The sequence below is a fragment of the Hemicordylus capensis genome, chromosome 4, assembly GCF_027244095.1.
Source record: "Hemicordylus capensis ecotype Gifberg chromosome 4, rHemCap1.1.pri, whole genome shotgun sequence".
Lineage (NCBI taxonomy): Eukaryota > Metazoa > Chordata > Lepidosauria > Squamata > Cordylidae > Hemicordylus > Hemicordylus capensis.
Genome location: NC_069660.1, coordinates 28,209,854 through 28,235,558, shown reverse-complemented (window position 1 = coordinate 28,235,558; position 25,705 = coordinate 28,209,854). Strand labels below are relative to the sequence as shown.

The 25,705-nt window shown below is 41.3% G+C and overlaps 1 protein-coding gene and 1 long non-coding RNA gene across 2 annotated transcripts in view; one reads left to right on the top strand and one right to left on the bottom strand.

Moving 5' to 3' along the window:
- Positions 1-25,705, top strand: part of PARD6B (par-6 family cell polarity regulator beta) — a 35,817-nt gene that overhangs the window by 3,411 nt on the left and 6,701 nt on the right. The window contains exon 2 of the mRNA XM_053250852.1: positions 11,437-11,659. Within this exon, the coding sequence (XP_053106827.1) occupies positions 11,437-11,659 (223 nt within the window). The remainder of the gene's footprint in view (positions 1-11,436; positions 11,660-25,705) is intronic.
- Positions 15,960-25,625, bottom strand: LOC128325259 (uncharacterized). The gene is made up of 4 exons (XR_008307332.1): positions 25,570-25,625; positions 23,087-23,167; positions 16,991-17,125; positions 15,960-16,457 (listed from the first exon to the last, which is right to left on the bottom strand). It is a non-coding gene; the product is annotated as an uncharacterized LOC128325259 (long non-coding RNA).

Sequence of the window (25,705 nt, the reverse complement as noted above, 5' to 3'; positions counted from 1 at the left end):
AGAGAGAATTAGTTGAACTAGGATGGGAAAGCATATTATGAGCTAGAAATTGCATTATTTTGAGATTTGTTCTGAAATGTTGCCTGCACTTGTATCAGGAATTGGTTACTTTGGGAAATAAAATTTTGTATTTTTAAAAATAAAATAGTACCTTAATTAGGACCAACTAGTATTCAAAACACAGTTTGACTTTCCAAATTACACAGAACTCTTCAAGAAAATAAGATGTGGTGTTGATCTTTGTCTGCAGCTTGTTTGTATCCTAGACTGGTAATGGGTTGATCTGTTTTTAGTAGCAAGCTCTTCATTGCCTTTCATTTGAAAGGCTGGGTGGGTGATTTCTTAAGATTAAACTCACCTTAGAGGTGAGAGAAGATGCTTGCTAAGGTATTTTCCAGATACAGTATTTAGTTTATTATCCAAGAAGAGTATACAACGCATAATCAACTTATGGAATTCTCTGCCACAAGATGTGGTGACAGCCAACAACCTGGATGGCTTTAAGAGGGGTTTGGATAGCTTCATAGAAGAGAGGTCTATCAACGGCTGGAAGGCTGTAGGCCACCTCCAGCCTCAAAGGCAGGATGCCTCTGAGTACCAGTTGCAGGAGAGTAACAGCAGGAGAGAAGGCATGCCCTCAACTCCTGCCTGCAAGCTTCCAGTGGCTTCTGGTGGGCCACTGTGTGAAACAGGATGCTGGACTAGATGGGCATTCTTGGGCCTGATGTTCTTAAGAGATTTTTTCCTTTAGAAGCAGAATGGTTCCTATTATACCCCTCAATTATGGGAACATCTATTTTAGCCCTGCCTTTTTAACAAATTGGATCACATTGCAAGCATCAACACGGTTGTAACTTCCAGGGGCAGCAATACGTCACTAGTTTGCCTTTTTAATAATAAACATAACTCAGGTACTTCTCTTCTCCAGCTCTGCAACAATTATCTCCCTGTTTCTTTATTATTATTATTATTATTATTATTATTACATTTATATCCCGCTCTTCCTCCAAGGAGCCCAGAGCGGTGTACTACATACTTAATTTTCTCTTTCACAACAACCCTGTGAAGTAGGTTAGGCTGAGAGAGAAGTGACTGGCCCAGAGTCAGCCAGCTAGTTTCATGGCTGAATGGGGATTTGAACTCGGGTCTCCCCAGTCCTAGTCCAGCACTCTAACCACTGCAGCACACTGGATCACTTTAAAAAAAGCAAAAAGGGATCCGGATTATTGAAACTAAGCAGCTGTGGACCTGATCAGTTTTTTAGATGGGACTTCTCTGGGATCTCCAAGGAATAACACAATGTACATATTTTTAAATATTTAGAACACAAAAAATCAAAATCAAAGCAACAAACTAAAGTAAGGCTATCCTTTGGACTTGCTTCCTTCACACCCTATTCTTCATTACATATGACAGCATATCACACTGGATGAGACAATCACAAGTGTTAGCACTAAAGGTAAAACTAATATCTGGAAAGGCCCTAGTCCATTTTTTCAAGCTGCCTCTCCTCGTTTGCCATATTAAAGCAGATCCATTATTTCCTTCTCCCTTTGTTTTATAATTTCAAACAATCTTATGTTGGATCAAGTTTGTGTATAACTATGTAGTAAATTTTAGTTGTCTGAGAAAATAACATTAATGTTGAATTTTACTTAGTATACATAATAAAAGGTTGCCTTAAAATTAAACTTTGCAAGGAAATAGTAAATGCAAATAGAACTATATTCCCCTGATACCATAATTATTTTATCTTAATGTGAAGGAAGTTAATCCTGTAAGGTTTTTTAAGTTACTTTGTGATGCACAAGTGTGATAAAACAGGATGACTCATCTGTTCTGTCTCATTGTTGGATAACATTAGCTTAATGGACTGTATGTAGAACAGAACTATTTACAGTGAATTCCTTATATTTACATTACCTTAGGCCAAGGTGGAATGTTGCAACTGATTCTAATTTTTCTCCTTTTGTTGTGATAACCATATTTTTTTATTCAACATATGTATCACCTAAAATGTATGTCTCTGGGCAGTTTACAGCAATACAGTACAAATTAAAACAAAACATTAAAATTTAATTTAATACAACGTTAAAAACTCTAAGTCTAATTAAAAACTAGGGTGAAACAAATGTGGCTTAACTGTCTTCTTAAAAGTTATCAGAGTTGAGGACACTCTTATTTCAGCAGGGAGTGCATTCCAAAGCCTCGGGGGAAGAAATAGAGAAGGCCCGTCTCTGAGTAGCCACCAGACAAGCTGGTGGCAACTACAGATGAATCTCTCCAGTTGATCTCAATGGGCAGTGGAGGTCATGGCGAAGAAGATGTTCTCTTAAATATCCAGGGCCCAAGCTGTTTAGACTTGTCTATACCTACAAAGATTAGAATAATTCGGACAGTGGTTTTTCCTGTGACACTCTATGGATACAAAAGCTGGACTTTAGAAAAAGTATTGACACTTTTGAACGTTGGTGCTGGAGAAGACTTTTGAGGTTACCATGGACAGCCAGGAAAACAAACAAATGGATCATAGACCAAATAAATCCAGAATTTTCACTCAAGGTACAAATGACCAGACTCAAACTCAGGCGCAGAGGGAGGCCAGAGACGGCCTGGGTTCTGCCGCCGCCTCAGCCCCCCTAGCCCCGCCCCCTACATCTGATGTCTGCCTTTAAAAGGCAGGGAGAGTTGCTCTGGCTGTGCTACGAACGCAGCTCTGGACGATTTAGCTCCCAAATGGGGCTGCGCATTTGACATCGGACACGGGGGTAGTGTGTGCAGCCTCTGAGGTGCGGTGGCCGAGGTTCTTTGAATCCGTCTGCTCAATGGTGGTTCCACCCCGCTCAGACTATCATACTTTGGACACATTATGCAAAGACATAGCTCCTTTGAGAAGTCCATGATGCTGGGGAAAGTTGAAGGAAAGAAAAGACGATGACCAATGTCCAGCAGCAAGGTGAATGGACTCTATTACGACAGCAATGAAAGTACCACTGAGAGAACTTAAAGGCCAAGTTAAAGACAGATCATCCTGGAGAGAATCTATCTGTATGGTCGCTAAGAATCAACACTGACTTGATGGTGCTTAATCAGTTAATTAATTTATCAGGCTGTTTAGGGCTTTATAGGTTATAGTATAGGCAGCGGGGAAATGCTTGACTAAGAAGCAGAAGGTTGCCGGTTTGAATCCCCGCTGGTACGTTTCTCATAATATGGGGGACACCTATATCGGGCAGCAGTGATATAGGAAGATGCTGAAAGGCATCATCTCATACTGTGCGGGAGATGGCAATGGTAAACCCATTTATTTATTTATTTATTTCATTACATTACATTACATTACATTACATCCCTCTCTTCCTCCAAGGAGCCCAGAGCAGTGTACTACATACTTAAGTTTCTCCTCACAACAACCCTGTGAAGTAGGTTAGGCTGAGAGAGAAGTGACTGGTCCAGAGTCACCCAGCAAGTGTCATGGCTGAATGGGGATTTGAACTCGAGTCTCCCTGGTCCTAGTCCAGCACTCTAACCACTACACCATGCTGGCTCTCTAATCATCATCATCACCATCATCATCCCCCAGTGAGGCACTATCTTGGCATGGTTGTAGGGCTTGTGTGCTCTGAGGAAGGTGAGAGCTATGCCAGAGGTCCAACCATACTGGACAGGTCTCACCGGAGGAGCCAGACAGAGTGCCTCTCCCATCAACAATATGGTGAGACGTAACTTTAATAAATCTATACCGGATCGGTCGTTGCCCAGGTCTACAAGGACCGCGCCAGGTGCTATAGTCCCTGGACATCTGGTGGCAAGTGGGCAACAGGTCTCAGGATCTTCAGTTGAGCAACCAGGGCTGGAGACTGCAAGGTTACTGGAAGAAACGTCACTTAACCAAAAAAAATATACGGAAAATGCCAACAAGGAAATAATGATCTGCTATTACAAGTCTAGTCCAACTAGAAGAGGTTATTTTAAAAGAATGTACCAAATTTGGAAAGAGAAGCATCCAGATACAGAGATAACAGAACAAAGGCTAGCAGACCAGAGAAGATTCATAATAAGAAATAAAGTATTCACAGGAGTTGAGCTGGAAGAACTGCAAAGAGCAACACAGGCTCAATATATGGAAGAAGAATTACCACCAACTGAAGCAGTTGCTCAGGCGCAGGTGGTGGAGGTGTTGGAAATAGAGGATGCCACTGTTGCTGAACTGTTTCAAAATCAAAACCAGGCAACCGCCCCTTTGCCTTTACCTCAAAAACCCAAATGCCGTTTAACAGAAAAGCAACAAGAACTAAAGCAAAAAATAACTGAGCACATGAACCAAACAACCACCAGGGTTCGACTCCCAGCTCTAAAAACAGTTGCCAAAAAACAACTTGCTGAGGCATTAAAAGATGTCAATGCTGCACTTGCAGAAATAACAACCAATAATTTGCAAGAAACAAACCAACTAATGTACAGTGCAGCAACAATAACACAAGAGCTCAGATATAAGATCAGTGGACCTGTAAAAAAAGAAAGCAATTCATCACCTAAATGGAAGATTAGATTAGAAAATAAAATCTCCAGGCTTAGATCAGATGCTAGTAAATTGAAAGATATGAAAGACAAGAAGCTGAAGAATGAAAACACCAAAGAGTATCTGATCCAAAAATACCACCTAGATTCAAGGAGAATTAGAGAAGTCCTGGAAATAATAAAGCAGCAAATAACAGCAGTGTCAAAGAAGATTAGGATATATGAAGCCAGAATCACACAACACAGGCAGAATCTCCAATTCCAGTCGAATCGGAGACGTTTCTACCAAAGCACAGAAGGAGAAACTGCAGAAACCTAGAAACACCAAATAAAGAAGAAACAGTGCAATTCTGGGGGAAATTATGGGACAATCCAATAGATTATAATAAAAAAGCAGGCTGGATGAAAGAGGTCAAAAAATGTAACCAACAAATGCAAGATCTAATAATAACACCAGAATTAATAAGTGAAAGAGCAAAGAAAATTAAAAATTGGACTGCGCCAGGTGACGATGAACTGCATAGCTTTTGGCTTAAACACCTAACAAGCCTATCAAAACAGTTCAATCACATTTTGCAAGGTGGTGATATTGAACAATGGCTAACAACTGGGAAAACTCATCTCATCATGAAAGACCCAGCAAAAGGTGCAGTTCCAAGTAATTATAGACTGATAACCTGCCTTCCAACCATGTTCAAATTATTAACTGGAATAATAGCAGATGAAGTGATGCAAGACTTATTAACTAAAATAAGCACTTTTTACCTTTATAAGAGTAATATGGTCTCTCCAAGATGCCCCGGAGACCAAACTGAATGCTGCATTCTGTACCAGCTGCAGTTTCCAGACTATGTACAAAGGCAGCCCCACGTAGAGTGCATTGCAGTAATCCCGTCAGGAGGTTACCAGCGTATGTACTACTGTTCTGAGGTTTGTTATCTCAAGAAATGGTCGCAGCTGACGTATAGGCCAAAGCTGATAGAAAGCACCTTTGGCCACCAACTCAAGCTGGGACACCAGGGAGAGGTTTGGATCCAGAAGCACCCCCATCCAGAACCGGCAGATCAAAATAGTCTCCCGAGTTCCAACCCCGCACAATAAGTACCTCTGTCTTATCTGTATTTGGTCTGTTTGTTATCTCTCATTGGGCCCATCACCGCCTCCAGGCAGGCATTTAGGGAGGTTATGCCTTCTCCTGGAGATGTTGACATAGAAAAATTGATTTGGGTATCATCAGCATACTGATATCACCCTGCACCAAATCTGATGATCAATCCCAGCACTTTCATGTAGATGTTAAAAAGCTTGGAAGACAATATGGAGGCCTGAGGGGCAGTGTTCCCTCTAACAGAGATTCCCAGATGTTGTTGACTACAACTCCCATAATCTCCAAGCAAAAGCTATTGCAGCTGGGGATGCTGGGAGTTGTAGTCAACATCTGGGAATCCCTGTTAGAGGGAACACTGCTGAGGGGCACCTTTTAAAAGTTCAGATTTTGAAGATCAACAGTCTCCAAGGGGCATAATCTGGAATCTGCCCACGAGCTAAGAGTGGAATCATTGCAATGCAGTGCCTCCCACCCACAGCCACCTCAGATGCTCCAGAAGGATACTGTGTTTGGGTCAATAGTATTGAAAGCTGCCAAGAGATCCAGAAGGACCAACAGAGTCACACTCTGTCAGTTCCTAATTGGAGATGATTATTTATTTATTTATTTATTTATTTTTCACATTTATAGCCTGCTCTTCCTCCAAGGAGCCCAGAGCGGGGTACATGGTCATATTTATCCTCACAACAGTCCTGTGAGGTAGGTTAGACCATTATTCATCAGGCCAACCAAGGCAGTCTCCATCCTATGGTTGGTTGGTTCTGCCATCGAGTCGGTGTCGACTCCTGGTGACCACAGAGCCCTGTGGTTGTCCTTGGTAGAATACAGGAGGGGTTTATTGTTTATTTATTTAATTAGTTAGTTAGTTAGATTTATAGGTCGCCCTACTCCCATAGGATTCAGGGTGGCTTACAAGAAGTAACATACACAGCAACATAATTCTATAAAATACATCTTACATAACATCCTAACCCCAACCCCATACAGTACTCATTCCACATGACATAGTAACCATGAATTAAAAGATCACTCAATGACCAGCTATCTCAGCAAACGAATGCCCGACGGAACATTTCAGTCTTACATGCCTTACGGAAAGCCAACAGATCATGGAGAGCTCTGATATTATCCGAGAGACCATTCCATAGAGCCAGGGCCACCACTGAGAAGGCCCTGGCTCTCATTGATTGCAATTTAATATCCCTAGGGCCCGGGATCACCAAGGTATTACTTGTGGCCGATCTCAGGACCTAGCGAGGGACATATGGAACAAGGCAGGCCTGGAGGGCCCATACCATGTAGGGCTTGAAATGTTAAAGTTAATACCTTTACTATTGCTGTCTCCCGTGCAATATGAGATGATGCCTTTCAGCACCTTCCTATATCGCTGCTGCCTGATGTAGGAGTTTCTCATATTCTGGGAAACATACCAGCCAGGATTTGAACTAACAGCCTCCTGCTCGCTAGGCAGGTTACTTCCCCGCTATGCCATTAGGTGGCTCATAGCCCATCTGAAAACCAGTTTGAATTGGGTCTAGATATCAGTTTTCTCCAAAACTGTCTGGAGCTTGGAGGCCATTTAGTCATATGTGACTGACTAAAGTGCTAGAGAGCAAAGGGTAGTGCACTTTGGATTTTTGTGGCCAAAATAATTCCAAAAAAAACCAGCAGTGTCATGCTCTTAGAAGTTAATAAGAAACAAAGGCAAAAGGGGTGAAAAGAATACTAAACTTCATAGGTTGCATGTTAAATGTCAATAACTTAAGGGAAGTTATTTTTTCTTTGAACATTTTGCTAATGTGGTATGGGTGTTTTGTCAAATTGTCATACAGTTTCAATCCCAAAACCTTTGCTTTTGTGACTGAACAATTTGCAAGGGAGGCACACACATTATGGCCTGGGCTCTGTGTCAATCAAATTTTAACTTGAATCATTTCTAAATTTGTACCAATTGTAGGTGGGTGGGTTTAAAGTAATCATGTTAACCTTTACTTTGGTGGGAAATTAATTTCCATTTCACATGTTTCTAGTTGCTACTGTATAATAATGATTGTATCACATCTTCTGTGAGGGTTTGACCACATTTTAAGTAGAATCAAGAAGGGGATATCTGCGCAAGTTAATGGAAATGCAGGAGCTTCAAGATGCATTAATTTATCTTAACTAGCTAGCAGCAACTGAAACATGTTTGTACAAAAGTTGGCCATCTTAACTTTGTTATGATATTTGAACCCTGATGTCTGTTGCCAAAAAAACCCAAAAAAAACCACCTGGTGTAATTGCTAGAGTGCATTCACACAAGCTGTCTCATGCCAATGTGACTTTATTGTTGCTACTTCTAATCATTAATTGATTCCCCCAGCCCAAGTCCAACTCTTGCCTAAGGTGGCTTAGCAAGCTGCCACCCCAAGGCACACAGTACACCAAAATACCCTTTTCTGCTCCTGGAAGCCCATTCCCCCTCTACATGATGGTGGCAGTGGCAGAGGTGGCAGCAGCTTTTCTTCCAAGTCTTGCTCTTTCTGCCTTCTGAAAAAGCAGAGGGCAAGGCACAGAATAAAAGAAAGTGAAGGATCCCTCTAGTATGGAGGGGGAATGGGAAGAATAACCACAATGGCAGCAGTAGGGGTACTATTGCCACCACTCTCCTGTTAATGGAGTGTTCAAAGCAAGCTTCAGAAGTGGCAGATTTTCTTCCTTGCTGGACCTCATTAGCAGGCTGGCCCTGATCAGTCTATCTTCTTGTGACAAAGTCGTCTTAGTTTGGGTTCTGTTGGTTGACTGAAACGATTACTACCTTGGTTTGCTTGTAAACTTGAGTGAACTTCATCTACTGGATTGACTGCAACAATAGATAATTAAGTAATTTGTATCTGCCCTCAGTTTATCCTTACTGCAAATGACTGCATGGAGAGCTTTATTGAAAAACCAGCTCATCTGAGTGCATACATCTGAAATAATTCGACAAAGAATGTGGGCTGTTAAGAGTCTGAGCCCTTAGAGTAGGACAGGCTACACATTTAAGTAAACAGGATCTCTTGAGTACCTGTTTATTCTCTTCACTCAAGTATCTTTTTAGATCAGAGGTGTCAGACATGAGACCTAAATCTGACTGTTCAAGGTTCCCCAACAAAGCCTTTGGCATCCTTACCACACTTCATTCAAATGAATTAACCATTTTTAGAGCTAGGAGATGAATGCCATAGAGGGGCAAGGGGCAGCTCTTTGGCATTTATTTTCAATTAACAGCATCAATTTGAAGGCATATAGCAAGCGAGAGTATAGGGGAGTCCTTCACAGTGGAACAGTGTATAGAACTTGTTGTTTGCTAGCATTTGCAGTTGTGATGGGTTCATAGTGGGGGTTGGGCCAGTGCTTGTGCCTTAGGATCATAGGGTAAGGATGCTTAGATGGCAAGAATGTTGGGTGACATGTGGGGCAGTTTGAGGTGATTTTACATTTGATTGATTTACTGCTCTCTCTTTTTCTTCTGCTCTATGGACCACAATAAATGTACTAACATTTGGTAGAGTTGAAACAAGGAAGCAGTGGTTCATAAGGAACAAATGGAGCTTAGATGATAAGCTGTGGGAGCTACAGAGTTGCTCGGGGATACCTGGTGCTGGGAGGTGGGGTGTCCCCCCCCCCCGGGATGGCATGGCTTGTGGAAAGAGATGAAAGGCATTTAAGGTGGCATTTGATGAGTGCTGGGCAGCAATAGAACCTATGAGCCCCATCTCATGACCTGGATGTTTTTTCCACTACATCCAAATGTGTGGGGGAAGGCTGTGTTATTTACTGATGAGCTATCAGGCAGTCTTGGGGGAAACTGATTATCTAGACCCATTTCAAACTGGTTTTCGGGCGGGCTGTGGGGTGGAGATTGCCTTGGTCAGCCTGATGGATGATCTCCAATTGGGAATTGACAGAGGAAGTGTGACTCTGTCGGTCCTTTTGTATCTCTGTGGCTTTCTATACTATCAACCATAGTATCCTTCTGGAACGTCTGAGGGTGTTGGGGGTGGGAGGCACTGTTTTACAGTGGTTCCACTCCTACCTCTCAGACAGATTCCAGATGGTGTTGATTGGAGACTTGTGTGGTCTCCAGTTGTGTGGGGTCAGAACTCCAGAGACGATTTTGATCTACCTGTTCTAAATGGGGTCACATTTCCCCAAAAGGAACAGGTTCGCAGTCTGGGAGTACTTCTGGATTCACACCTCTCCCTGGTTTCTCAGGTTGAGGCGGTGGCCAGGGGTGCTTTCTATCCGCTCCGGCTGATACGCCAGTTGCGCCTGTTGCTTGAGATGAACGACCTCAAAACAGTGGTACATTTGTTGGTAACCTCCACACTTGACTTTTGTAATGAGCTCTATGTGGGGCTGCCTTTGTACGTAGTCCGGAAACTTCAGTTGGTTCAGAACTCGGCAGCCAGGTTGGTCTCTGGGTCATCTCGGAGAGACCATGTTACTCCTTTACTGATGGAGTTACACTGGCTGCCAATAGGTTTCTGGACAAAATACAAAGTGCTAGTTACAACTTATAAAGCCCTAAACGGCTTAGGCCCTGGGTATTTGAGAGAACGTCTTCTTCATTATGAGCCCCGCCGTCCATTGAGGTCGTCCAGGGAGGTCCGTCTCCAGTTGCCGCCAGTTCGTGTGGTGGCCACACGGAGATGGGCCTTCTCGGCTGCTGCCCTGAGACTGTGGAATGCGCTCCCTATTGAGATACTATCCTTCCCATCTCTGACGATTTTTTAAAAATGCTTAAAAACCCATCTTTTTACTCAGGCTTTTTCAGCTTTTTAATAGGTTTTTAATTCTGTGATTGGTTTTTAAATTGTTAGTTTTTAATTGTTTTTATGTGTTTTTATATGTGTTTATAACTGTTTTATCATTGTGAGCCGCCCAGAGACATGGGTTGGGACGGTATAAAACTGTAATAATAAATAAAAAAATAAAATATTCTTCACATGGTGAGACACATTATTACCATCTCATGATGAGCCCTAGCCTTGCATTGTAAACTAAACCCTAGGTACCTGCAGGGTGGAGCAGGTCTTAACACAAGAGGCTCAAAGGGTATCTGACAGGATCTCTGACCTGAAGACATGGGCTGCAGTAATTTGATGCCATTCACTCTACCTCTTATAAAGAACTTATTTCTTCATGTTCCAAATCTGTGGTTAGAGTTGGGATATGTGTACTGTCAGATCCCTTTTTGATAGTTGACTTTGGGTATTGATATTTGCTTTTCAGATCTCTTCTTATGTACTTGTTCATGGCATTAAATGAAATGGTTTGGGATGGCATCAGGGATCTGAAGGCTGCTTGGAGCATCTAATGTATGGCACAGTATGGCATGGATACTGCTATACCATAAAATCTCTACCTGTTAGTGTAAATGTTTATTGTGTAGACAATGCTTATTGTGTAAATATTATGGGTTGATTACTGGTTTATACTGGAAGGAGTGGAAAACTTGTTTAACAGTTCTGATGGCACCTATCCTTGTTGGTGCTATTGCATATAGATATGTGTGCCATATGCCTCACGGCACTGCTTTCAGGCTGCTTGTGGAGGGGCAATAGCAAATACCCTTGGGTTCACCAGGACACAGCAAGTTCAAAGCACCCTTTATCCATGCTATAAATTATGAATAATAGATGATTTAGCAAACTGCAGGAAAATGTCTGAGGTGAAATTGCAAGCTTGTTTTCAAATTAATCTATTTTTGGTTGTTAAACAAAAAATTTTTTTTTCCGAGATGGAAGTCTACTGCTGCCTAATTTAATTTTTTCCCCTTGTAGTTTGGTGCAGAATTCCGGCGATTTTCTTTGGAAAGGTCCAAGCCTGGCAAATTTGAGGAGTTCTATGGATTACTGCAGCATGTTCACAAGATACCCAATGTTGATGTGTTAGTTGGCTATACAGACATCCATGGAGATCTCTTACCTATCAATAATGATGACAATTATCACAAAGCAGTTTCTACAGCTAATCCTTTACTTAGGATTTTTATTCAAAGAAAAGGTAAGCAAGCACATATTTGGTATCATAGCCTTCAGGGCATGAAGTTTCTTCATACTAAGTTCATTGTTAATTTCATCTTTACAGGGACTTACTGTAGTTGATTAACAAAGAGTTGTATCATTCCCGCTAGTAAACTGTTTCTCTGATGGGGGTTTTTTTGGTGAAAATATGTTGTGGTTATGTAGTGTGTGGTTGGATTCTATCCAACATTTCATTCTATCCTACTGCATTTCCGATTCAGTGTAGGGAAGAGAAAATTGGGAAGTCACCAGAAGTGCTATTTAAAAATGGATGGGTATGTGGGAGCGGGAAGAGTGGGGGTAGATATGGGTATGTATCTGGCGGGGGGGGGGCGGGGGCTTGAATATACTTGAGTGAGCATATTATCTGTATGATTTGGACTCTCATATTAAAATCTTGTTGCACTGCTTCCCTCTGACAATGAACCCTGAAATAGTTCTGAGGAAGCCATCTAGTTTTATCAGGAAAAAATATGGAATCTGTGAGTACTGAAAAACAGGTGCCTTAGTAAAATCACCAGCAATACTCATGCCATTGTATACAGCTAGAAAGAAATGGCGTGTTCACATTTATGTATTAGGTTTTCTTCTTAGGTCGATGTAAACATTTAACAATTTCTACCAACTTCTACACATTGAATTTTCCTCAGAATACAATAAAATACCTAATGGAAAGTCATCTTTTAATAATGTTCCACACCTCTCTGTCTCTTCCTCCTGAATCGCTTTTCTGGCACAGGTGGGAGGAGGTACACAGGTGGGAGATGAGAGGGAGAAGGTATGTGGCTCCACCTGGAGAATTTGCAAGCTTTCCCTTGGGAGAGAACCTCCAAAATGTCTGCATGGCAAAATAGCACTCTGTTCATTCACTAGGAAATTGTAACAACTGCTCTCCTTGATAGGCCAAGAAGTAAAGGATCTAGAACTGAGCAATGGTCATCACAGGCACTATTTGGACATACAATAGTCCAAAGGATATTGCAAATGCTGCCAGGTGAACATGCTGAGAGAAAGTTCTCCAGTTTGGGCACCACCACAGAGAAGGTTTCCTGAGGTTGTCTAATTTCTGACAGCAAAGGCATGCAAAAAGGGACCTCTAGTGGTGGTCTCAATTGACAGGCAAGTTCCTATAATATAGTTCTTGAGATATCCCAACTCATTAAATGTGAATGTGACAACTTGTTTGAAGGAGTGTATGTGTATAACAGGATAAATATTGTAGTTGTAGTCTATATCATCTTTGGAGAACCAGGACTGGCTACAGCTCTCTTGCTCAGTATACAAGCTCAGGTTTGTTGCTGTGGAATGTCCCTCAGGTATAACACTAGGCCTCTCAGACAGTGAATGGTGAACACCAGTAAAAATTCCAGGAGCAGATCTGTAGTTAGGGTCTTAAATAATTGTGCAATACCTAGGATTTAAATAACTTGGGAACACTCAAACAGTATATATTCCTGTGTTGTTCAATAACACAGAGACTCTCTTCTGGCTGTGAGAAGACAGCAGCCTGTCTGCTAATACCAATCTATCCCTCCATAAAGCTACAAGTAATACTTTCTGTACTCAAGCATTATCTTTTACTGTTAGTGTTGTTTTAAAAGCTATTTAAAATAGCTATGTTAGCATTATTTTAAATCTATTTTGTTAAAAAAATTCATATTCCAGCAATAGCAAGGATATGAATATGCTAAAACAAGGTTTGCTTCTTTGCTATCTATTCCCTTTTCCAGCTCCCTTAACCTTTTTGGGGGGCTGACATTCTGACTGATGCTGCATTAATGTGATGATGCCACACTAGTGCAAGGATGCTAAATGGGTTGCTTTCGTTTCAGACTAGTGTTGCATTGGTACAACCGTGTGCGCTTGCTCAAGCTGTGGCATGCCTTCTGCTATCAGACCTCTTCCTCGCTCCATATATGTTGCAGGGAATTATGCAAAGCTATCCATGCTGCACAAGCACAATGCTTGCACAAGGGGACTGAGATGGCAAGAAATTACACATCTGAGCATCCTCTCAACTATGCGACTTTCTTTTATGAGTGCATTTTTTGTTTGTTGAAATAGTGCAACATTAGTTGGGATGCCCGCCAGTATTCATAGAAGTAGTGAAGCTGAATGGTGAAGTCTCTTGAAGTAAATGGACTGATTCATAAGATCAGATTCAGCAACTCTGCCTAAGCTCTTGCAGTAGCCATATGACTATAGCAGATAAGCCACTTTGTTGGGTTGGGATTATTGCTTACATTTTAGCACCTTATGTGTTTGTGTGAGTCTTTCAGCACACGGTGCATTTAATATCTTCCATTAGTTGTATTAGGATAGATTTCATAGTACTATAAACTGTCTGATTTATCTTTAAAAACATACCAATGACTGATAGAGAATGCTGTGAAGGAAATGGCTGTTGATCCAGCAGAACAGCCCTGCTGGATCAGACACAGGGCCTATCTAGTCCAGCATTCTGCTTCACACAGTGGCCCACCAGATGCCTCTGGGAAGCCCACAGGCAAGAGGTGAGGGAATGCCCTCTTTTTTGCTGTTGCTGCTCTGCAGCTGATATTTAGAGGCATCTTGTCTCTGAGGCTGGGGGTGGCCTATAGCCACCAGATGGTAGCTACTGATAGACATGTCCTCCATGAATCTGACTAAATCCCTTTTAAAGCCATCCAGGCTAGTGCCATCACCACATCCTGTGGCAGAGAATTCCATAGATTGGTTATGTGCTGAGTGAAAAGGTACTCTTGTCAGTCCTAAATTGTCAGCCTTCAGTTTCATGGGTTGACCTCTGGTTCTAGTGTTGTGAGAGAGGGAGAAAAACATCTCTGTCCACTCCATGCATAGTTTTATACACCTCTATCATGTCTCTCCAAGTCGCCTCTTTTCCAGACTACAAACCCCCAGACGCTGTAGCCTTGCCTGATAAGGAAGGTGCTCCAGGCCCTTGATAATCTTAGTTGCCCTCTTCTACAGTTTTGCAATGTCTTCCTTAAGATATGGTGACCAGAATGGTACACAGTACTCCAAATTTGGCTGTAAAAGGGCATTATAATATTAGCATTTTTATTTTAAACCCCCTTCCCAATGATCCCTAGTCAGGGATTTGCCTTTTTCATAGCTGCAACGCACTGAGTTGACACTTTCAACGAGCTGTCCACCACAACACAACAATCTCTCTCCTGGTCAGTCACTGACAGCCCCATCAGTGTATATGTGAAGTTGGATTTTTTGCCCCAATGTTTACACTTGCTTACATTGAACTGTATCTGCCATTTTGTTGCCCACTCACCATTCCAATTTGGAGTGATCCTTTTGGAGTTCCTCATAACCTGTTTTGGATTTCATTACCCTAAATAATTTAGTGTCCTCTCCAAATTTGAGCACTTCTCTGATTACCCCAACTTCTAGATCATTTATGAACAAGTTAAAGAACACTGTTCCCAGTACAGGTCCCTGGAACACCACACTTCTTCCCTCCATTGTGAAAACTGTCCGTTTATTCCTACCCTCTGTTTCCTCTCCTTCAACCAGTTTCCAGTCCACACACGAACCTTTCCCCTTACCCCATGACTACTAAGTTTACTCAAGAACCTTTGGTTGGGAACTTTTTCAAAAGTTTTTTGGAAGTAAAAATATACTATGTTAACCAGATCACCTTTATCCACATAAGCTTGACACTCTCAAAGAACTCCAAAATGTTAGCAGGGCAAGACTTGCCAGTCTTTTTCTGGCTTAGATTTTATATAGTATTAAATCCCTAAAAATTTTAATATTTCATTGTAGAAGGCTGTGTTAGGGGGTTGGGTGGGGGGAGGGAGAGAATCACACACACACACACCCAATCTGTGCATATGTAGACACTTCTGGGATGGTGGGAGAAGCTGAAACATCATTGCAGTTCATTACGTATTTTATAATCTATCCATACTTTGCCTTGTGTTGTAGAAGATGTTGCAGGAAAGGGTTACCATTGGACTATACCTCATTTAGCATTATTTTAAAAACATTAGATTTCAAGAGTACATGGGATGAAACGTAGACTAAAGTGAATACTGTACATACTTGAGCTATTTTTTTTAAGTTTAACATGTTCTTTAGCTATATTGATTTCTGTGGTAACAGGTTAACGTGTATTATACAGGTCTGAAAAAGGTAAAATACATCTAATGACTAGACTTCTGCAATTTAAATTTAATCCAGATACATAGGAATTACTGTAATGTATTATTCATTTTGCTTTAGTCTACAAAATATTTGTAAAACAATGGACATGCACAGTGTCATGCCATTTTTTAAAATTTATTTTATTAAGACAAAATATACATTGAAATACATCTTAGAATTCATAACACTAAAGACCATATCACTCATGATAATTAACATACACATACAATGTGAGATTTAAAAAGAACGTACCAACCAAGCTTCAATACAGAAAAAGGAAAAGAGGGAAGACACATGAGGTAGGACTATTCGACCTACTTGGTTTTCATTTTCTTTTAGCTAGCTGAAGTGACCATCTTTAAAATAACCATATAATTATTTCTTATGCTATTGACAGTATCGTTTTACTCACATTTTCTTAACTGTACTTGTTGTTTCTCCATAAGTATAACCCACCATATCTTTATATGCCGCTCCTCAGTGCTTGGCAATCTACTTGGCTTCCAGTATTTATCTATCAGTAGTTTTGCTGCCAACATCCTTCTGTTTATCTTTTTTTTACTGAGCTTCTCAAATCCATTAAAAGTAAACGTTGGGGTTACAGTCCAAACATTCTCCTGTGATTTCAAATATACTTTGTATTACACTTAGACAAATTTTTTACTGCCTTGCAGTCCGACCATACATAAAGAAATCCTGCCCGATGTGATTGGCAACTCCAACAAACATCTACTAATGCTGTCCAGTACATAAGATTTATTCTAATTGATGAATAATACCACTGACACAACATTTTAAAGTGGTTTTCTTGAATAGCTTTCTTTCTTTCTCTCCCTCCCTCTCTCTTTCTCTCCCTCCCTCTCTCCCTCCCTCTCTCCCTCCCTCTCTCTCTCTCTCTCTCTCTCTTTTTCTTTAAATCTCAATACCAGATTGGCATATTGGAAACATATATTTCCATTGGTCTATTGGAAGTGCTTCTTTAAGTTCTTTAAGCTAAGTACAGATTTTCATCTGTATGGATCAGATTATTTCATATCCTCTAATTATCTAATACATTTTTTATTTTAAAACCTGCAAATTAAATCAGTTCTATGTGCCACTTGGGGGGGGGACGGGGACTTTGTAGTTGCAAGTACTGAAACCAAGTTACCTTTAGCTGGGGGGTTACTTTCTTCAACTGAAGGAAGTCGAAGAATCCTCCTGCTCCAGAGATTTTCATATGTGTAACATATTTTGCTTGTTCCTAATCAGAAAAGCCAGATACCTGTTTGGCCACAGCAAAATCCTGTGATACAAAAATGAAGCAATAATTGATTGCCCTGGATTGAGATTTGCTTTTTATTTGCCCCATATATGTTCTATATAATTTCGTACTATATTTGTTCTTTTAACATATTGAGTTTGTTCTGCTTTGTCTAATAAGATCAATTCTTTTAAGGAATATTTATATTTAAGGAATTTTTATACTTTCCTGCTCCCAAGTCAACTCAGTTACCAGGTCTCACTATGCAGACATAACAGTGAGAATAGCTGCATGGTAATATTTAATCCAATCATGAATACCCAAACCTCTCACTTTCAGCTTCTGCTGCATAACACTTGGAGGATTATTTTTCCATATAAATTGAGATGTACACTTTTGTATTAACCTTAACTTTTTCAGTGGGATCTTTACTGGCAGATTTAGAAAATAATATATAGAAGTTGGAAGAATATTCATTTTAATATCTGCAATTTTCCCCATCCAAGATAAATTTAATTTATTCCACATTCCCATTTTTACTTCCATGATGTTAAAAGTTCTAGATTTTCCTTAATTAGCTCTTTGTTTTTCTTGGAAAATTTAATTCCCAAGGATCTAATCTCATCTTTCCATTTTGCATACTTCAATTCATCGATATCCTGTTTTGTATCATTTTGGATATTCCCATTATCTCAGATTTGTTTCTGTCTTGACACTTTTTTTTTTGGAAAAGCAGTGTATTTGTCGTATTATTTTGGCATGCAGATATTTCTGCAAGTTCGTCTAGGAGACTCTTAAGCTTATTCAACGATTCTTTGGGTTGATCAAGAAAGAAAACAGCATTATCTGCATATAAAGCTAGTTTGTGCTCTAGCTTTATACAGTACCAGAGGAGATGCTTGCCGAAATCTTAAGATTGAAAGAACTAGTATAACTTGTACAGTATTCAAGCTGAGTTCTGTATTAAGGATTAAATATAAGAGATCAAGGAGCTCTGTATTTAAGAATTCCGTATTTAAGGATTTTATTTTAAAAAAACACACCTGGCATTCTGCACTAGAAACAAAATTCTAAAAAGGATGATATGCAAATTTTTATATATGCTGTTTTTGACAGCGATGTTTGGAGAAGGCATATTTACTGCTACTTTTAGTAGAATACTTTCAGGTGGAGAGGAGGAAGATAATATTGGGCTGGGACAGTGAAGAACTCATAACAAGTTACCTTTCTTGGTAGTGGTCCTATTGTCCTCCACACTAAGGATGTCTGCGCTTGCATAGACAAACCCTGGGGAACCTTCTAAAGCATGAGCTCTAAAAATGTGGTTGCTTCAAATTTTTTTAAAAATGGGTTTCATCTCTGCGTATATATAGTACTAGATCATTAGATTCTATGCATCGCAATCAGTCTTGAAGAATATTAAGCCATTATTTTAAAAGCCTATGTTAGAGAAGCCTTTCTCCAAAGGCAGTAGTATACCTTTAGAAGGGCAATCAGTATCTATATATTTAATTTGCTTAGCCGGCATACGTGCCCAGGATTTGGCGGCCGAACTCTCATGACAGGTTTCGAGAGTTCCGACGCCAAAGTGCGAGAGTTGCAGGCAAGAAAAATGGCAGCGGGCGGTAGCGGCGGGCTGCAAAATGGCATGAGGAGGCAGGTTCGGCTGGCTGCCGGGAGGCGGCGGGACGGCCTGGCCAGGTCAGGCTGTCCCGGGTAAGGACAAGGAGGTGGCGGCGGCCTGGCCTGGCCGTGGGGAGTGGGAGGCAGCGCCGACAAGAGAGGTGAGTGGGAAACGGGTGACGGTGCGAAGCCCCGGCTCCCATTGGAGGTTGGGGTGGGAGGGAAACGGGTGGTGGGACTTTGCCACCCCGGAGAAGGTTCCCTGTTCGCCACCCACTGAGGTAAGATGCACAGTGCGGGTGGGGGGGAAGGAGGAGAGGAACGGAAGGGGAGGGAGGCCAAGAGAGAGGGGAGCAGGAGGGAGGGCAAGAGAGTGTGGGGCAGGAAGGGGAGGGGGCAAGAGAGGGATCAGGAGGGGAGAGGGGCGGGAGGGGAGGGCAGGGAGCAAGAGAGGGGAACAGGAGGGAGGGGGCAGGGGAAAGGAGGGCAAGAGTGTGGGGCAGGGGGAAGGGGAGGGAGGGCAAGAGAGTGGGGCAGGAGGGAAGGGGAGGGAGGGCAAGAGAGTGGGGCAGGAGGGAAGGGGAGAGGGGTGGGGGAGGGCAGGGAGCAAGAGAGGGGAACAGGAGGGAGGGGGAGGGAGGGCAAGACATTGTGGGGCAGGAAGGAGCAGCCAGCCCCCAAGAGCTCACAGATGCTCTGTGCGGGTAGGCTAGTAAGCTAATAACTAGTATATGTTATAGAACACTTTCAATGTTAACGACTGAAACCAACTGTATGCATAATCTGTGGAGTTCCAAGGCAGTGGTTTCTTTTTGAAGAGGTATAATTGTACTTTTTCTTATGGTCATGCTGCATGCTTTCAGAGGAGCTTAGTGACTGGCAACCAAGCATAGATAAGCATACAATTCTATTTTTGCTACAGATGTCTGTACCTGATAAAGGATCTTGTGTGAGTTAAGTCACCAATAGTTTATCCAACAAAAACTTCAGGTAATGTCTCATGCATTGTGTCCAGCATAGCAACACGCTGACTTGGTTTCACACCAGTGAGTATGCTTATTAAAAGCAGTTCACCTTTGTGCCATATAGGCATTTACCTTATTTATGGTAACACTTCTTACTTCTGGTTTCTTGCCAAAAGGTTTTCACTGCAGCTGTAAACTGATTAGTTGGTGTCAGAACAATGGTGCCTTTGTACTGAGGGATATTGCTTAAAAGAATTTATTCAAGGGTTATTGAGAGGCTAAACAGTCATGCTGCCTGGCTGAGTTTATAAGATCAGTTTTATTATCACATTTTACAGATTCTCTCCAAAATTTTGAATGTATTTGCAGCACAATCCCAAAACTAGTTTTTGTGGCACAACAGCAGATTTGTCATACTGCGTCAAACTCCTTAAGATATATTTACCTACCCAAAACTAGTTGCAGTGCTTTCCTTACATAGCAGTTTTATTGTTGGACCATGCTGAATACTGATTTTGAAGTATATCATGATACATCACAGGGGTTTTGAGAGAGACTTGCGGGGGGGGGAGGAAACATTTATTTGAAAGTGTGTCATCGTAACTCAGAAATAGACTTCTGAGACAAGCTGAAAACACATTTTACTATAAGAGTTTTCCCGAAAGGTTGTAAGAGGTTCTGCTCATTTTCTGCAACAGTGAATGTTGCTCAGCTAGTATTTTTCTTCATGAATTTGAACCTGAAGTCCAAGGCTACCTAAACTATTGTGTTTAAGTACAATAGCCTCATTTTAGCAGTACAGTAATTGCATTGCTATCATTTTTGTTTGAACCAAGATATGCAAAGAAAACCAGTGACTTGGTCCAGAGGCATAGCAAGAATGGCCCCTGGGACAATGAGTGACCTCCCACCTTGTGTGAGGCAGGAGCAGGGAAATGAAGAGCAAGCTGTTACCTAGCTGGTGGGGGACCCACCCACTCTCCCTCTATCCTCCGGGCAGAGGTGCACCTAGGTAATATTGGAGCCTGGACCTAAAGGTCTTTGGAGGCCCCACCCCTCACTGCAAGTTAAACGTCATTTTTTTAATACGTAGGTTCTTGAGGGCACAAACCACACCACCCAGGAGAGACTAAAGAGTATTTGGGGGCCCTCAGGGAGTGTGGAGGCCCTGGACTTCAGCCCCAAAGTTCAGGGGTAAGGGCACCTCTGCCTCCGGGGCTCAGGGACATGTACCCCCCTCCCCTTGTTCAGTTATATATATATATATTTTTTTACATTTTATATCCCCCTCTTCTTCCAAGGAGCCCGGAGCGGTGTACTACATACTTAGGTTTTCTCCTCACAACAACCTGGTGAAGTAGGTTAGGCTGAGAGAGAAGTGACTGGCCCAGAGTCACCCAGCTAGTTTCATGGCTGAATGGGGATTTGAATTTGGGTCTCCCAGGTCCTATTCCAGCACTCTAGCCACTACACCACACTGGCTCTCTATAGCTATACTGACTTGGGCTCTCTTTCTAGTGCAGTGCTGCATTTCAAAACAAAACCTCATATTTCCAGAATATTGAAATCTCTCACAATGTAGAAGTCAGCTTCTGTTAAAATAAAAGCTAAACAAAATGGAGAGTTAACACTGGAACCTTTTGACTTTATCCCACTTTTACTTACTTTTACTATGCTTTTTAAGAGAGAACTGCTATTGATAAAGGCAAGACGTGATTGAAGTTTCAGCCTAGACTAAAGTTGCATACTAGGAAAATAACATCAAAGCATTGCGCTCATCATTTAATTTGAACCAAGATTTAAAATTTTTTAATCCAACACTGCTTTCGTATAGCTTTCAAAAAGATTGTATTTATAATTTGTTTCATATACTGTCAGTATGTACTCTTGATTCATTTTAAAGGTGATGTTTAGTGCTCTATGACTTAAATATCAAAATGCTGAGATAAAATATTCAGAGAATTGGAGGACTCAATGGCCAGTAAATGATGCAGCGGGGGAAATGACTTGACTAGCAAGCTAGAAGTTGCTGGTTTGAATCCCTGCTGGTATGTTTCCCAAACTATGGGAACACCTATATCGGGCAGCAGTGATATAGGAAGATGCTGAAAGGCATCATCTCATACTGTGCGGGAGATGGCAATGGTAAACCCATCTTGTATTCTACCAAAGACAACCACAGGGCTCTGTGGTTGCCAGAGATTGACACCAATTTGATGGCACACTTTACCTTTTACTTTACTAGCTGCTCAAAACTCATTGAAATTGTACTGGGAGAATCAGGAGTATAAGTACTTAAACTGCAGATCATAAAATTGATTTGAGTCCCTGGTTTGCTGATCAACCACTAGCAAATACTGGCCTAAACCTGCTTCTGTTCTTTCAGCTGAACTACTAAGAGGTGTATAGTGGGAAATCCTTTCTAATAACAAACAGTCGTTAGTGTTTGCATAACTCTGCATTTCCAGATGATTTGAATTATTGTGCTACAACACTTGGTTAACGCTAATCCAGAAATAGTTTAAAGTTACGGTAGTCACAGTCATGCTGCAGAGCACCAATTTGTACAAGTTTTTGAGAATCCTAGCTCATCGTTTTCTCTCTTTCTCTAGCCCTCTTGTAATTGAAGGTGGGGGGAATGGTGCTTGGTGGTTGTTTGGTGGGTGGAGCCAGAGGATCTAGGTAGATTTCCTGTAGTCAGGAGATGGTCATGTAACACATTGGGGAAGAAGAGAGTGAATAATTTCTGCTCTTGAGCACATTTCCCTATTGAAGGCAGCATAGTATCCCTCTAGTGGCTGTTAATAGTATTGCCTGTGTGTATATGTTTGTATGTGGGGTAGGTGGTGGGCCCTTTTTGATAAAAGGTAAAGTGTGCCGTTGAGTTGGGGTCAACTCTGGCGACCACAGAGTGCTGTGATTGTCTTCAGTAGAATACAGGAGGGGTTTACCATTGCCATCTCCTGCGCAACATGAGATGATGCCTTTCAGCATCTTCCTATATCGCTGCTGCCTGATATAGTAGCAGCGGGAATTCGAACCGACAACCTTCTGCTTGTTTTTTATTAGGGAACCATTTTTTCTATGCCTTTTGTTATGTAAATTGCTAATTAATTATCCCCCAAAACATGTGCAGACACAAGCTCCGTTAGTGAAATGCTTACCAAGTGGTGATGCATAGGGAGTTGCTATGCTGCTTTTGTCACTTCTGTATGTTCAGCTTTATTCTAGAGACCTTTCACCCTTCATAAGCATGTCCCTTCCTTTTTTCTTAATGAGAGATATGTTGATTGCTATGCCAGTTCTCAAATGGTCTGAAAACAGCGTGTATTGGTATAATGGCTGATGTTCTGAGCAGTACTGGCTGTCTAAAGAAGGGCAAAGCAGTTCCTGGGGAAAATATTTGGATACTTACCAATAAGTGAAAGGTTGAAGGTTCCCCAGACACAGCTGTCTTCTCCCTCTCACTTTTCAGGTGGGGGTACTTCCACATGGGCTAGCAAAGTGGTTCAGAAGAAGAAGAGAGATTAACAGTGCAGACATTATTACAGAAGATTAGTCCAGTTCCTGTTAAAAACTATTACACATCGCTCACTTACTTTAAAGTTTGTACACTATTTTCTGTGAAGAAGTTGAAGTTATTCTGTGAAGAGTAAGAGAAGTTACTCTGTGAAGAGCAAGACCATAGCCTCGTCTACAGAGTCCAGTCACTTTAAATCGCCATGTATATGGATGGTGTGATAAATATTTTAAAATAATAGGGCCCTGTGAAGCTTTGGTGACGAATTCGACCACTAGTTCAGCCTTAATTGAAGCCACCCTTGCCAACTTGAATCAATTTGCTTCTCAAGTGGTTCAGCCTCTTCAGCCCCTTCCCTCCCTCACACCACCCTCTTGTACCCCAGGCACTTATTAGCATGGGCAGGAGATTGGCTGACTGTATTTTTCTTGAAGTGTAATGACTTCACTTTTAAGACAAAACCTAGAAGACATTTTTCTTGCAGTCCTGGGAAAGAGACAGGCTTTTCTGGGAGCTACACCCCTAGAAAAGACCTAGTTTTCAGTTTCCAGAAGACCTGCACCTTTCTCAAGAATGCAGGGGAAACCTCCCAGGTTTCAGTTTAAAGGTGAAATTATTGCAGCACTGCTCTCTCTCTCTCTCCACATTCTTGGGAAAAATACAAGTAGAGTCAGCCTGTCTCCTGCCTGCATCAGTAAATATCTATAGAGTTGAGGCTGGCAGTGGGGATGAGGCAAAACTTCAGCCCCAAACCAGAAAAACCTCCTCTGGGCCAGAGCAAAGCCAGAAGCCTCAAAATTGTGGCAACCCCCCCCCACCCTACTCCCATTCCAACCAGGTCGATTCACACAGCCCTTATTAATTTCTGAATATCTGCTTTTCCCAGTCTCTGGTAATGACAAACTGAAAGTGGAAGGAAAATATACCTCCGCCCTGTGCCCTTTTTGGAAGAGTGGTTTAGAAATCAGTCAATCAAATAAATAAATAAATAAGCAAGCAAGCAAGCATTTAATTTTTAAAACCCCACAAAAATATGGATACATATTTAAGATTGTGTACTTTTACAGTGGAGAGAGCCTGCCAGTTTAGCTTTCTTTTCTATAGTGTTGTGTGTGTGTGTGTGTGTGTGTGCACTACATTTCTATATGAGGTACAAACTAACATTCACAGTCTATGTGGAGAATGGATTAAATTCTGGGCTGATTATAGGATTTGCAGAGAAGGCACACCAAATCAATGCCAAGGCCAAAAACCATAATAGATGGTACTTCCTCATATGAGGAAGGTATCATATGAGGTACTCATATGAGGTACTTCCTCATATGAGAAGTACCATCTATTATGGTTTTTGGCCTTGGCATTGATTTGGTGTGCCTTCTCTGCAAATCCTATAATCAGCCCAGAATTTGATCCATTCTCCACATAGACTGTGAATGTTAGTTTGTACCTCATATAGAAATGTAGTGCGCGCACACACACAACACTATAGAAAAGAAAGCTAAACTGGCAGGCTCTCTCCACTGTAAAAGTACACAATCTTAAATACGTATCCATATTTTTGTGGGGTTTTAAAAATTAAATGCATTGGGTACAGAACATCCTTGAGCAACAACACAATTGCAATAACTGAAACATATCTAGGCATCTAGACATTGGATTTCTATATTTGTGTAGAGGTCCCAAAAACTATGTATAAATTTGGTACCTAAATTACAATTTGTAAGACAGTGATTAGAAATACCTCATATTATGAAGGTCTACTAGTGGCTGGCTGTATATTTGCCTTAATTCAACATTGAATGTTTACCCATAAATCTCTCACTTAACTGTTGGTGGCAATAAATTCTTTTTAATAATATTTTTGCTATACTTAAATATGTCAGTCACTTATGGTTTCTAACATAGGCTAGACTTAGCGTTGCCATTAGCTTATGTAGTCAAGTACAAGACATGTTTTCTTCTAAAAATATTTAAATGGCTGCCATAAACAAAATGGAAGGTAGCTTCAACAGTATGCATTTCATCATGTCGTGCTGTCCCTGCATTTAACATGGAGCAACAGAACAGCCTTCTCTCAAGATTGCCCTGAGATCTGTGCATAAATACAGATTAAAATCAGTTTCAGTGTGGCAAATAAGTTTAGCTGTGGTAGCTTATGCTAAAGCTTTAAGGAATTAATTTCCCATAACGTGGTCAAAGTTTGCTGCATCTAGCAGGGAGACATTTAGCTTTGACTGTCATTAGGGATTTGACAAACACATTTTCAAGGCCATTCCCTATAATTTAAACATTACATTAATCCCCTGTTTGTCTTCTCTAAGCTTAACAAGCAGCATAGTGAAACTAGTATAGTAAACATTTCAAATCTTGCAAGTTACCTAACTTGCCTCTAGAAGCAATCTGGCAGTTCCTTTGGCAGTTTTTCCGCGCTCTTGTTACCCAGTTCTTTGAAGTTGGGGGCTGGTGGGTTGGTGTCACAGTCTAACCAGCTAGATGGTGAAAGGCTCAGAACTT